We start from the raw sequence: 15,377 nt of genomic DNA, 5'->3' as shown, positions 1-15,377 counted from the left end.
CATCTAGACGATCCCATTATGAGGCATGAAATCCCCGGGGGAACAATCTTTGTGGAGCTATCAATATGGGAATTGGCAAATCCTTCTCTAGGGAACAAACCTCACTTTTTTAAACGTCTGTGAATTTTTAAATACACAAGTATTTTCCCCCCTCTGAGTTAGCCAGATGCTCAAGGTCAAGGCCCCTTAGTACCTTCCAGTCATAAACTCCCTTGGAACACAGTGCGCTCAAGTTAATACAACCAACATTCCTTATGCACCTAGCATTTGCCAATGGTGAGATCAAGTCAGGAGCATACACTTACTTAATTCTCACCAAAACCCTGCTGGGCAAGTATGGTTCTTCTCTCTCTTTGTTTAGACACAGGAGGAAAAAGAAGGGGCGGAGAATAAAGTAACTTATCTGAGTTAAATTACAGCATGCAAATGACTGGGCCAGGATTTAAACTCACTTCTTAAAGGCTCAGAAGTGTAAGATGCTCACTTCTCTGTGTCCAGGCAAACTCTAGGCCCTGATTCATCTCCATCATTTTCCCTTGAAGACCAGGACTATTCATCTCTGGATCCCCAAATTGCCAGCATTCTTGGCACTTGGCAGATATCAAAAATTATGGGAAGGAAAAAGAAAAGATGGAAGGAAGAGAGGGAGGGAAGAAATATGGATGGAAAGAAGGCAGGGCACAGCAACCCATACTATTCCAGCCTAGTGTTACCTATTGTAACAGGTACCAGATTTTTATTTCAGCTACTTACTTCCTTGTTTCTTATTCGATGCCCTCAGTAGATTGTAAGCCCCACGAGAGCAGGTTTTATTTGCATCTTCTTACCCCTGAATTCTCTATAAAAACCTCAATAAACATTTAGCAAGTGAACAACTACACATTCCTCACCTTCTGAGGATAATGTAAGTGGACTGCTGGTTTTGTTACCGCTGTTTTCTAAGCAAGCCAGTTAAACATTTACTAGCACACCACTGGTTGGCACCCAGTGGAAGATTCTGCTATGACACCTAAAAACATAAGAGTCGCCAAGGCTCTATCTAATGTGCTGAACCAATGGTTTGTTAGCATTCGCCAAGTGGTTGCTGAAAGTAGTAGATCATTATTTGCTTCGTGCAAAAAATATTTCTAGTGCTGCTGATTGAATGTTCAAGAAAACGATTAAAGGCCTTGGCAATGTTTCACTCAAATATCTTTTGCATGAAAAGCCTCAGAGATTGGTTAATTATAGAGGCTACACATTAGTTTCTCTAGTCAAGGGCATTTCCAGGCACCCAGAGTGCCCATCCCAGATGCAAGCACTGATTGGATTTGTGGGCAGTAGTGTAACTGAGGCCCAGATACCTCTCCTAAGGAGCATTACTACAGTCTGGCTAACACCCCCATGGAAACAGCCCTCAGACCCTGTTTACGATGTCAAACACCTGGGTTCCTTGTTTGGGCAAGTGGCTCTAGCTTCCTGCCAACTGAAAGAGTCAGATAACCCCTCCCCAGTTCTCGCTTTGCCATCGCCAAACCCAGCTACTATGCCCTGCCAAGTTCCTCCCTAAATAGCTCCTGGGCGCTCTGAGCAGGGTGTGTCTGCTTCTATCATCTGCACTGTCACTCCCTGGTCTGGATTCTTCCTGTGGCCTCAGGCCTACCCTAGCCTCTCCCTTCCACTCGTCCTCAGTTCCAGTCCATTTGCCACAGTGCAGCCAGGGTGACCTAGTCAAAATGGAAATCTGACCTATCACACTCTATCCTCCCCTCATTACTTTCAATGGCTCCCCATTGCTCCAGGACAAACACCAAAATCCTTGCAGTGATTGGCAAGGCCCAATGGCTCTGGCACCTTCCAGCTGTTCCTCACCTCACTCTCTTTGGGCTGTACCATGTTTCTTCCTGCCCAGAGACTTCCACCAGGCTGTGCCTTCTGCTCAGAATGCTTTTCCCCTCACTCACACCCTCTAGTGTCCCTTTGTCTGTGTAAGACTCACTGTGGCTCCAGACTGTAATGTGCATTGGGCTATCAGGGGAGCCCCCCAGATCCTTCATTTTTTACTTTCTTAGACTCATTCATTCATTCACTCATGTTTACTAAGAGCCAACACTATGGAAGGTACTGTTCTAGGCCCTGGAGATACCAAAATGAACCACTCAGACAGCAACATGTACTATAATGGAGCTTACATTACAGTGGGAGAGAAGGACATGTTACCGACAAGCAAAATGTGTAGCATGGCATGACTCTGCACACTGTGTTTCCTTCCCTCATAGCAGTTGTCTGTTTTGAATTCTTCATCAGTTGATATTTATCTTCCCTGCCCGGGGGTCGCTTGGGGTCTGAGCCCCAAAAGAACAGAGATTGAGTCAGCCTTATTAGCAACTTTACCCTGAGAACATAGTAGGTCTTCTATGGATATTTATATGGATCATTGATATTTATTGAAACCATTTGGTTCCAAGTGAATGATTGTCCCTGAAGTCAAGTTGTTCAAGTCCTTGGGGCCTAAGAGGGACCATCCTTAATGGCCAGGGCTTAATGCCCCTCTGTCCTTGGAGAAGGCTCCCTGCATCCTCTCTCACTATAATTCTAAGTAAGAACAGAAGACAGCAAACTTTTTCTGGAAAGGGCCAAATAGTAAATATTTCAGACTTGGTAGGCCATATGGTGTCAACTCTGTTGTTACAGCACAAGCGCAGCCATAGACAATTATGTAAATGAATGGGCATGGCTAGGTTCCAATCAAACTATTTATAAAAACAAGCTGCAGGCAGGAATTGGCCCAAAGGTCATAGTATGCCACCATCAAGTTAGATGACCCCAGATGCCCAGAAGCTTAGGGCAGTTGAAGGCGGAGGCTGTGTGGCCCGAGTCAACTATAGGTTCTGCTGCTGGCAGAATCCAACAGCTTTGCGCAGAACCGCATAATTAACAGGAAGATGATCACAGAAGCTCCAGCTTCAGGCGCTGGCAGGTACCATCTCCCAGCGCACAAGGGAAAGCAGCTCCCTGCCACTCCCAGGGGAAAGAGACTTGAGCCTGCAGGCCACGAAAGGCAGGGACGTGGCTGCCACACTCTTTGCAGGGTCCCCAGGTTTCTCCAGAGGCTGAGCTCATTTCCTGGCCCTGCCCAGGCATGTGGCAGGGCTGCTCTCAGCTGAGCAGCTGCTGCCCTCCACCCTAGCCCAGCCTGCGCTCGGCGGGGAGACACAGGGGCTTTGTCTCATTGGGTGACATTCAGTGGGGCCTTTGAAATGAAACATGACATGTCAAAACCTGCCTATTGATAATGCTAATTTTGGGGAATTTGACTTCTGTTGGCAACTGACAGAGGAAAAACAATTACTTTTTGTATTTGTATATGTATGTACTGTAGTTATATTTACCCTGATTTTTAGGGTCTGGAGCTATGAAAAACAAGAGTTGTCTGAGGCTTACCTGCTAGAATGGGAGGAGTAGACAAATTTGTCCAGTATTTACAGAGCCAGAGAACATTAGTTATCGCATTAACACTATGTGTGGGCTGTGGTGGGTGTTAACTGTTAAAAACAGTTACAAAAACATCACACAAATTCCAGTTGGTGCTAGGGGTAACAATGTCCTGTGTATATAAGTATTCTGGGCAACAGAGCTATGGAGCTAACATTACCCTGATGTTACAAATGCTCTGTTAGCCCGGTGCTTCCAGAATACCCTGCAAGGCTAAGTACAAGTACAATACATTTTTGGGATGTCCTGATTACACTTACCCTATAGGTAAAACACTGATGGGATGGTGATGCCCAGTGTGCCACTGCGCTCCAAGGACAGTGATGCCCTTTGTATAACACTGCACACGTGCATTAGAGCCTACGTGTTATCCAGTGGTCCCAGAGACCCTCAGCTGCCGGTGCATAACAATGTGTTGGGTGTACCAACATGCTGGTCTGCCAGCACTCAGACGAACTCAAAGCTGCCGTGTGTCACTTCTCTAGGTGTAACTATTCTACATGGAACAATGGTCTGGGTGTTAACGTTGCTCTGGGTACCCCTAATCACCCAATGGCACTGATGGTAATAACATTCTCAAACGGAAAGTACAGTCCCCTTGGTCATGTTCTAAAATGCACATCAGTGGATTTCAATCAGAACAATCAAAAAGCTTTTTAAATAGCCTATTACTGAAAAATTGACTGCATATGTTTTATCAAGCCTTAAAATTTGGGAAAGCCAAAGTTCCTGATGCAAATATCTATAGGGGCAAGTGGGTAAAATTAGAAAGGACAATGGGCTGGGTGAATAAATAGGGAGTGGTAAGGACTGTGACAAACTACAGAGGCATGCCCTCCCTAGAGGGGACAGTAGTGACTCAGCTCCAGTGAAGTGTGGCCATGTGGAAATGCCGCTCTAGGGTTGCCTGACCTCTTATATTTTAAGAAATGCAAGAAACCTAGATTTTTTCTTAATGTACAATTTCCTACTTTACAAAACATTTGGGTCAAAGAAGATATATCCATGAGCTACATTTGGCCTGTGGCTGTACTCTGTCACCTCTGCCCAGCAGCCAGAGTTGCCTAATTGGGATAGGTGGGCTTCAGCACCATTAAACAGGTATCTGGAGGTTCAATCCACTCAACCAAAGGGTGACCATTCACCTCCATGAAACCTGGCTCAGTTTGCATTTCAAGTTTGAGGTAATTTTTTTCTCCTCTAGCCTGCTTCTCTCAGTAAAGAAAGAAATTGCTTTCCAGCCTGACCCTAAAGTAAAGCCATTACTTAGCGCCTGGTGAAGGGGCAGGGCACTGTACAGTCCGGCTAGTCATCATCTGTACAGTCTGCTCAGGTAGCAGCCACTACTTAGCGCCTGGTGAAGGGGCAGGGCACCGTACAGTCCGGCTAGTCATCGTCTGTACAGTCTGCTCAGGTAGCAGCCACTACTTAGCGCCTGGTGAAGGGGCAGGGCACCGTACAGTCCGGCTAGTCATCGTCTGTACAGTCTGCTCAGGTAGCAGCCACTACTTAGCGCCTGGTGAAGGGGCAGGGCACTGTACAGTCCGGCTAGTCATCGTCTGTACAGTCTGCTCAGGTAGCAGCCATTACTTAGCGCCTGGTGAAGGGGCAGGGCACTGTACAGTCCGGCTAGTCATCATCTGTACAGTCTGCTCAGGAGGCGGGTCCAGGCCCGAGGTCCACCGGGGGCTGTGGAGGAGGCAGGCTGTGAGGAATCGTATTGGCAGCATCCTTCAGGAGGGTCAGATTTGCCCAGGCATGTGAGTACCTTGCAGACAGCTAAGTGGAAACAGTGCCAAAACCACTGGTCACTTGATTTGATTCTGTCCAACTGATTATTGTAATTGCAGGATGGACTGGTATTTCCCTCTCCTTTTCGACTGGCGTTGAAGGGTGAGCAGCTCTGGCAGGTGACTCACTCTTCTGAGGAGTTACCTAACGGGGAAGATTATCTCCTTTCCCAGGCAGAACTGTCCCTGCCTTTTGGCTGCCTGAGGGTAAACTAGGTCCAACTGAAATCAAATGCCAGGAAATTTCAGAACTTCCTCGCACTTCGTATTGTATTGTCTACAAAGGTCTTTGCAATGCTTCTTGCTCTCATACTCAGAGGGGATACATAGTTGAAGAATAAAATAGAACAGAAGCAAGGACATACAGTAGGGGGAAAACAAGAAAAAAAAAATAAGGAAAGCTACTCTGTGCACAATGACAGGACTTATCATTGGAGGAGCTTGTAGCAAATTATTAGGAATGAGGAGACTAGTTTGGTTTTAATGGAGCCACTACACTGAAGTTCTTTAAAATATGAGCTGTAGATTCAGAATTTTTTAATGCTGTGGATGGAGCCCTCTTCTGGAGAAATTTTTCAACAGATATTAAAACAAGATCAAAACGGACAGAGATAGACACATACGCACACAGACACAGACACACGTACACAGAGAAAGAGAAATAGGAAATTCTACTGGCTATTTAGATGATAGGTCATTCATATGTGAATTGAATCCACAGATTGTCCTTTTCCTTACCTTCCACTAAAAAGAAATTAACACTATACCCTAAGCAAATGTCTCTTTTGAAGGAGGGAAAAAAAGAAGGATAGCCGCAAGAACCTAGCTGTACTTTTACCTGAATAGTGAACTTCAGACTGACACTCCATGCACACATCTAGACACTGGTACTTTAAGATAATGCAGTTATTGGGTACATTGGCTTGTTGGGCAGTTTCACTCTAATACATAGAGAGTACTTCTAGAAGGAAATAGATTTTATTTAATGGAAAGCTCAGTGACTAAAGAGAGAAAAAAAGAAGACAGGGAGAGGCAGAGTAGGAGAGATTAGCTAAAATGACTGTTGAGGCTTTTAATATAAACTATGACATTACATGAATTCCAGATCACATATTCAGCCTTGTGGTTTATTAAATGTCTTTGGGGACTTGATTAAAAAAGGTGTTCTGACACATTAACTCTACCACTTTGATTTCTTTCACCACTTATATCTCTGTTTCCTGAGTGCTTTTGAAATCTTGTAAGCTGTCACATGTTACGTGCCTTCTCAGGGTAGGGGTGCTTTCTGCTGCTCTGAATCTTTTATCCTCATCAAAACAGTTCTGCAAATAAACACTGCCCCTAAAATATAACATATGAAGTTGAAGGGGCCCTGGAAGACACTTATTCTCACTGAAAATCTTGAAAATCAAGATTCTGGCTCCAAGAAAGAACTCCCCATTTTAAAATCAACACCTCAGGCAGAATTTTGTGGAACATTTTTAGTCACTCCCAAGAGTCTGCTCTCCAAACTTGAGCCACTCCCTAAAATCCTAATTCTTGGGAAATTACTCATTCATTGTTAGAACTTTCAATTAGTTGTAATACCAAAATAGGTGTGGGGGAATCATATTCACAGTGGAATTTCTAGCTCATGCCTCTCTTTTTCCACAGTCATTCTTTATTATAGTCAAATTCCAGAGGCCACTTATGGGACAGTCTTTCCCAAAACACCCCAGGGGAGAAGAGAAGTGACTATTCCTCAACTTTGCCAGTTTCCAGTCATTGTTGCTTAGAATTCCTTTCTCTCCTCTCCAAAATGACTAAAACAGCAACCTAGCCAATAAACTTACAGAGATTAATGTCTTCCAAAGCTGGACCTAGCATTCTACAACTGAGCTGGAAAAACACATACGTTTGCCGGAACAACACTAGGGCCGAGTGACTAATTTGCTTTATTATATTGTTTTTCCCTTTCATCTGTTTTCTGTCTGCCTCAAGAAAGTTTTGTTTCTGCTTGTTGACTCAAAGGCCTCAAGACTTTCCCCACTTTTCACACTATGACCCACAGAGCTCTGCACTTGAGCCTCTTGCTAGTTAACTGGATTGCACCAAAATGATTTCTGTGCAAGGTATTATTGCTACAGGATATCAATTCCTGTCCTAATGTAGACATCTGCTTTGATTTTGTGTAACACTCTAAAAGAGAACTACCATACTCCTTTCAGGGCAGGCAATTTAATTCAGAGTAAAACCTCTGCTCCGCCACTCTAAAGAAACTGAGTAAGCTCAGAGCCTTCATAACCCACCTGTGCTAGTTGGGCCTTGGGTGAGGAGACACACCAGTTGCTTTGCAAAAGGCATCATGTGAGAAGCCCCTAGTGCATTAGGATTGCTGGGTGCTGTCATGTGGTCTATCTTGCTTAAAGGCAAGCATAACTTTGGGAAAGCCCTGGAATCCAAACTGAGGTCAAAATACTTCCATGGAGTCAAGTATTATGAAGTCCTAGGCAAGGCAGTGGTAAGTGCCCCAGGCCTCGTGGTAAGGGCATTACCTGGGATCTGCCTACAATCTTAGGAAGGCGATAAGAGTATTTAACAGCGGAGAAGCTGGAAGTTCAGATAGGTTAAGCAACTTGCCCAGGGTGGTACCACTAACATATAGCAGCTGTGCCTGAATCAGAGGCCTGCTCTGAACCACCCTGCAAAATTGGGATATATATACACACATATAGCCTCAGGAATAATTAGTGCAGAAAGACTGGAAAACTGGTTCATAGACAGGCAAAGGGCATTTGGCAGGACTTAAGGCTACTACAGGGACCCCAAGAGAATCAGCCAGCAAAGTTCTGGTAGAAAAGGAGCAGAACTGATAAGGGATGTGCATCCAGGGGGCTCCGCAGCCAGGCACCTTACTCTGTCTGCCTCCAGGTACTATCACCCACTGCCACCTCCCACTCTGAGTGCTTTCCATGGTCACCACATTCCCGGGACACTGGCCCATTTCCAAAGTCTAACCCCAACATTGCCCCAGCAGTGGTCTCCCCTTAGAAGGCTGCACTGCATCTGCACACCCTAACCCGACCCTGTCTGGGACCCTAGCTGCTCACTCTCCCTCTCACCCACATATTCACACATCTGCCTCTTCCCCTGGCACCCAGAGTCCTGGCCGGAACTCAGCACCCATTTTTAGCACCCCAAGGCACTCCCAGTCTCCTTCCCTCCTATCTGCCCGGCCCTGCTTTGATCTTACCCACCCACTTGTAGGTTCCCTGCTCATCCCAAGTTCCACAGGCTGCCAGGGAAGCCCAGGGGACTGGGTAGTGGTGCTCTCAGCAACCACAGGTCCCTGCGCAGTGCTGGGCGTGCCCCTCAGCCTCAAGCACTTCTGGTTTGGCCTCCTCTGAGTACTGCTTTCCTACATACAAACTTCCAGAGATCTCCCAGATGCATAGGTGGTTGTGCTGGAGGATCACGTCTCCAGCGACTCCCTTTCTGGAATCTCAGGGCCCTTCCCTCACACTGGAGCGCTCCAAGGGTTAACAGGCAGCTGTGGCCCGGTGGGCAAAGCTTGAACTTTTCTCTGTGCTCCGCTGCCCGCCCAGGAAAGCAGCAGAGGCGGCAGTCCTGGCTCAGGGCTGAAGCTCCTGCTAGCTGGACAAAGGGGGCGCTGGGGTTTGGGGCCTGCGCCCTGACAGGGGACGCACTCTGGTCCTTATCCGCCTGAGGCTGGGGAGGGAAAGCACCGATGCCGGTGCAAGTGGCGCCGGCGCCTTTGAGCGACAGCAGCAGCCGGGTTGCGGCGCACTGCGAGCCCCGAGGCACCTTCCAGCGCTCCGCTGGGCTGGGTGAGGGGACCCGGGCGCCCCAGGAAGTCAGCGATGCCAGGCCATCCTCTCCGGCAAAGGAACAGCCCACAATCCGGATAGGGGCTTCGCTTCCCTTGCTCCGCGCTGAGCTGGGTAAAATCATGACTCCTTGGAGTCGTCTCCAACTGAGTCTTTCTCCAATGCAGGAGCCTCCGGGAGAAGGCAAATCAAAGTTACCCCACTTGATGTAGGCGAGAATGTCGCCCCTGCTTGCATTAGAAAGGACTCGGGAGCTCTCTCCGTCTCTACACACACACACACACACACACACACACACACACACACACACACACACACACACGCAAGCTAGAGTGGATAACCAGGACCCCTTAGAATCTCCGGGGCTGGGAATGACCTCCCTTCCGAGCCCAGGGCTGTCTTTGCCGCTGCTCCAGGAGTCTCCTAGCGCCCCGAAAGCCCCCTCACTCTGCCGGCGCCAGGCGATTGTAATGCAGAACCGGGGAGCGGGGCACGCCCGGCAGCCCCTCTTCCCTACCTGGGACAGGAGAACACACAGGACGAGCGGAGTTCTCGGCTGCATTTTGCCCGACTAGAAGCGCCCGGCGGCGTTTTCATTCATGCACGCGGCTGCACTGAGCATATTTTCCGTGGGAGCCAGGCTTTGAGGAGAGGCTCTGCCTCGCCAGCCAGCCAACTTCCCAAATAGATCAGCGGCAGCATCACGAAAGCATTGGGTAGAGGCTGATGACCAGGACCAATGGCTTTACAAGACGGATTCCTTCATAAAGCTCCCTCGTTTTGCATGGCAGATACGGGCGAACACCCCGCGCAAAGCAAGCCCCTCAAAGGAGGCAGCCCATTTGCTTTTTTGGACTGTTGGGGCCCAGCCCCACAAATCACGCTGGGCAACGCCAGTGGATTCCACTTACACAGAGAATGGAATTGCACTGGGGACTGGCGGCCACTTCCAGCCCAGTGCAAAAAGATTCTCTTTATTAAAATGTTAATAAGATCCACTTTATTCCCAATAAATCAAATAAAATGACCCTAACAGTTCCAGCCCTTTCTATGCCTGGAAAGACTTGGCAATGGATTTTATTTATTTTTTTCTTTTCCTTTTCTTTTTTTCCCATGTGGCCCAAGTCGGGATGGTGTTTGGTGTTTCCCTGCCATCTCACAAATCACAGAAGGGACAGATCAATTCTAGCTTGCAGAAGAAATCCATCAAAGGGCAATAGATTTTATTAACTGCTCAGGTGCGAATCTGACTGGCCACCTACTCCACAAATGTGAATCTGGCACCAAAGTTGAAATCATGGTTTGAGGAAACTTTAGTTTTCTCTATAGATGTGGTCTTTGGGGAGCTCCTCCGTATCCTCAGAAACTCAGGATAGTAGTAGCCATGTCTCATGGGATTTTACAAGTGGGGTCCTATGGAAATGAGGGTAAGAAGGATGTCCAGGTCTGCCTTTCCCAGTGGGAATCTAAGAATATGCATTAAAGACCTTACTGTCATTTTCATGCAGCCTCCTAAAAAGGATTTAAGGTATTCTATAATAAAGGACAGTTGTTCAACAGAATTTATGCAAAATCTGGGCCAGAAGTTAAAAAAAAAAGAAAGTCAGAAAACTAAAATGCTAAACTCAAACTCTAATAAATCTACTCTGATTTAGATAAGAGCTTCCTGGCGGCTAAAGCAATAAGAGAAACACATAAGTTACACAGTTCTTATTATAGAAATATGTGTACAAGTATCTCCTGACATAATTTTTCTTGATGCTACATAATGGAATAAATGTATTGTGTGTTATCTAATAGAACCGGACACTGAGCAATGGACCATGCTGAGATCCAGTGGCCTGGGCTGTATTCCCGGCATTTGGCACAGGGCCTGGAACGTGGAAACCATCATTAGTATGTGTTAAATAGGCGTCTAGACTTAATCAAGAAGTAGTGAGGGTGAAGTAGAACCAAAGGTTTTAGAGCCACATCGTCCAAGCTTCACCCCAGCTGTGCCACTAACTAATAAGTTAATCAGACTGCTGGTGCCTCTGTCCCCTGGTTAAATGAAAATATACATCATACTGACTGAACTTATAAGGCTGTGGTGAGGATTAAGTAACAAACTAACCACTCAATAAATATAAACTGATGCACTTTTTTAAATTATTTCATTGCCAGCTGTTCCATCACAAGGTCATCTCATGTGGTCCCAAGGTCAATAGTGAAGATGCAGTGCCATCTGACTGGCTGCTTTAGCCAGCACTGGCCCAACAGATGGCAACGTTGGCCAAACAACCTCCAAATGAGCCCAGAAAAGGTGAATACTACTGCTTCTTCCAGCTTTCCACTGTTCTCTCTGTCTAAGTAGATATCACCATTGAGCCTCAAGCAGTGTTTGATAGATGCTGTGCTTGTCTCAGATGGGAACCCATATGTATAAAGACCCATCTCCACACTGCTCACCAGTATGACTAAAACAGGGCACTTCGGAGTCAGACCTACTTCAAGTCAAGTTGTCATGAAATATCCTGATTTTTCTCCATTCTAGGGCAGAAATCATCTTGTTCATCAGGATCCAGCTGAGCTGAGCCCATAGATTCAGCAGAGACAAAGACAGAGAAAGAGAGCAAGCAGAACAAGGGATGATAAACCATAATAAGGGGTAAAGGTGGCAGTAAGATGATGTTCCAGCCACATTTCCACAAGCAGCCTCTCAGTCGAGGAAGCACTCCTAAATGTAGGATGTTTCCAAGGATGCACATGTACAATGTACAAGGCAGTACTGATGATTTTATAGTTCTGCTGGACCTTTCTGTGTTCTCCCTATTTCATCATTCTTACTGCTGCTCACCAAATAGGTCTTTTCCCCCTTCCCGGAACATGGAAGGTTGCACTTGCCGCCCCCTTGTGGTTAGCATGGGCAAGTGTGACTAGTTCTAACCAATAAGCTGTGAGCAAAAGTGACAGGTGTCACTTCAAGGCTGGAGCATTTAATCGCCAGTGTGAGATAGGCTGGTTTCCCTGGAACAGGGAATGAGATGGAGATTGGTGCAGGTGGCTGATGGGGAGTGTTCTCAGAAGCAACAACTGAAAGACGGGAAAGAAATAAGATTGGCAGAGGGAGAAGGTGAACACAGCTGTCCTTGCAGAAGACTCAGCCAATCCCAGGGGAGCTCTGAGGCTAGAGTGGTCCTTCACATATGACCCTAATAGTCAGGGAGCTGTGCCTTCATGCTCCCAGGGGACAAACTGTTCCCCCAAGGAGGAGACAATCTTGGGTGAGGCAGCTTGGTTCAGCCAAGGGCAATATTCTATCTGACTTCAGCTTTATTATCTATATATTAAACTAACGTCCTAACCCACAACAGGTAACTGGAGGCTGTGATTCCTAGGCTACAGATGACTTCATGCATCTGAAAGCACAAGTGAAGATAGATATAGATTTGCCTGGCCAAAATTCTGCTTAGTCTGTCTCCAGCCAGAGGCTGTGTAGGCATCCACTGAGGCCCTGGGCTTTTGCCCTGAGCTATTCTGCTGGCACGCAGAGCGGCTCCAGTCAACCTCGCCTGACTCCAGGTAGGTGTGCCCAGAGGGTCAGTCCCCACCCCTATCTACCTCTGCAGGGGAGGTGTTGGTAGGTGTTAACTTTCAGGGTATTCTTAGGTCTTGAGGCTCATTTCTAGAAACCCATGGAGACTAGGAAGTTGGAAAAAGATTTGTCCACAAAACAACACCTGGATAGGGATGCCTGGACTTCACTTATATTGGGCAAGTAGCTTTTACTCCCCACACCTTAGTTTCTTTATCAATAAAATGGGAATATAACATAATAACATCCCAAGGATTATTGTTAAAAAATGATATTACTTTTTCCCTCCACCCCCTCCACCCCCTACTCTCACAGAATGTGCATTTCACCAAAAACATATCACATTTTGTTCAACAAAAAAACAAGAGAAAAGTCATTTCACTCCAGTGATAAAAGGCCTCTGAAGAAAAAATCCATTTGTTTGTTTTACTTTTTTCCTTCAGCTCCCTAATGAGGGTCTTTTGGCTGATAGACTAATTGATGGAGTCAAGTAAACACTGAAGCTAAAAACCACCTCTTACCTCCCCCTGCTCTACCTCCCCCACTGTAGCCTCCCAACAAGCCCCAGCAGCCTTTGCAGCTGGGGGCTCCCCAGAAGCCAGGTCTGTGTCCCAGGCTCACATTCCTTTCCCAGGCACATCAGCCTGGCTTTGGAGCTGGTGGAATCATCCTCCAACAGTCCACAACTGTCTCCTGAGGTTCCAGGGATTGAGACTGTTTCTTCTCTTTGACTTATGTGGATGAAGACATGATTTCTGAATGTGTGGAGATGGCAGCATGGGTGTGCACAGTGCTATATGTCATGTGCACAGGCACAGGAGCGTGTACATGTGGAGAGGGGCAAATGAGATATCCAGCAGAGGTAACTTATTCAAATGCTGGGACCCTTATTTGCTGCTGTGATGAGGTCTTTGAATAGAACAGTGATAAACCGGATAGATGTCCTTATGGGACACAACAGCTATCTGGTGTGCAGGAATGTTTGATGATCAGGATATACATGGAGAACAGGGAGGGAAGCCCACATCACACAGCGTTACAATATAGCAATAATGCTGAAGCTACACTCCTCCTGTTTTTAGCTGCTAAAACCACCCAAGTTTATGATAATGCACCATCTCACAATACCTGGCCACCAAAAAGGAGCATCCCAGATCTGCTTGAGCCATGAACCTGCTTTATGTTTCTTCACTGCCCTTTATGTTACTTGACCTTATACTGTCAGTGGTCACTTGCATTATTGTCTCAATTCTTCACTCTAGTCTTCATCTATACCTTTTACCTCTTGACTTTGGGTTTGGTCATACAAACTTGGTGTGCCAATGAAATGAGGCAAAAGTGATGGTGCCAGGTAAACCCCAAGAGACCCCATGAGTTTCAGCTTGCTCTCACTAGGTTCTCTGCCAATGCCTTCAAAGGGACATACATGGGCTAGCTCACTGGTCGTAGGAGGCTAGAAGAGCACCTCCGTGAACCCAGAGAAGCTTGAGCAAAGCTAACAGAGCCTCACCCAGATCAGCTGACTCACCGGTATGTGAGGTAAATAGAAATGATTTCTCTGAATTTGGGGATGGTTTGTTATGCATCAATAGTTAACCAATAATTATATTTTTGTTTGTTGTCTATCACTCCTACATCTCTTTTTGCTGCTGTGTGCTCAGCTTCCAGAACAGTGTCTGGCATACAGTAGTTGCTCCAAGGATTTTTGTTCAAAGATAAATGGCTTCTGTATTGAAAAATGCAAGATGCCAATATGAAACCTCTCTTTGTGTACTGCCCTACCAGAAATACTTTCTAACGGTGACAATTCAGTTCTCCTACCTAGAAAGCATTCAATGACCTTGACACTCTCCACTTAAATGTGGCCATCTAATTAAGCCTTTGACAAGGCAAGGCCTCCTTGGAATAGTTGCAACCAGAATTAGACATACTAAAGAACATTCCACAGAGGCTTGTGAGAGCATGTAGGTGCTTGGAGATCTTTAGTGAATGACCCTTAGGATGGGACATTCTTCTGAATTTCCTCAATTTATGAAGATCCCAGACATCTAAGACTAAGAGAGAAAGTACTCCTTTGGCTTTTGAGGTACCACACTAATAGAGGGGTCCTCTATGAATATGTTTAATGCAATCATGACTTCCACACTAGCACAGAGAGATAACACTTGGAGTGATTTTTAGGCCATCTCAATTCAACTTGCATAAGTGTCTTTAGGACTTTAGTCCCTCCTTAAGTAGTAAATTGGACCGTTCAGACACCAATTTTATCCTATGAACTAGAAGCCATTAAAAGCCCCCTCTAGGTGTCTCTCTTACCCAAAATTAGTTACTGGGGTTATTTCTACACAGAGAATCATCTCAGCATCAACTTCATAAGGCACTGGTTTACAAAGTGTGGCCCTTAGACCTGCAGCATCAGTATCACCTCAGAACTTGTTAGAAAGAAAACTTCTCAGTCTTACCTCAGACCTACTGACTCAGAAATTCAGATGAGGTCCAACAATCTGTGTTTTACAAGTTCTTCATATGCATAGCTTGAGACCCATTACTCAAGAGAATTATCTACTACTCTCTCACATATATTCATTCATTTATTCATTCATTCATTCATTCATTCAAGGATCATTTGTCAAGTGCCTATTTTATATTAGCCATTGAACTAGGCAACAGGGAAAGAAATGAAAAGGCATGGTTTATGTGCTTCAGAAAATA

The 15,377-nt window shown here is 46.0% G+C and overlaps 1 protein-coding gene across 1 annotated transcript in view; it reads right to left on the bottom strand.

Moving 5' to 3' along the window:
• The window catches only part of CDH13 (cadherin 13), a 1,120,140-nt gene extending 1,110,307 nt beyond the window's left edge, over positions 1–9,833 (bottom strand). Inside the window, exon 1 of the mRNA XM_066348214.1 lies at positions 9,609–9,833. Within this exon, the coding sequence (XP_066204311.1) occupies positions 9,609–9,653 (45 nt within the window). The 5' untranslated portion in view covers positions 9,654–9,833. The remainder of the gene's footprint in view (positions 1–9,608) is intronic.
• Between the last annotated feature and the right edge of the window lie 5,544 nt (positions 9,834–15,377).

Source organism: Saccopteryx leptura, chromosome 9 (assembly GCF_036850995.1).
Source record: "Saccopteryx leptura isolate mSacLep1 chromosome 9, mSacLep1_pri_phased_curated, whole genome shotgun sequence".
In the NCBI taxonomy this organism is placed as follows: domain Eukaryota; kingdom Metazoa; phylum Chordata; class Mammalia; order Chiroptera; family Emballonuridae; genus Saccopteryx; species Saccopteryx leptura.
Note: the sequence above shows the minus strand (reverse complement) of the source record. Positions and strands in the feature narration are given on the sequence as shown.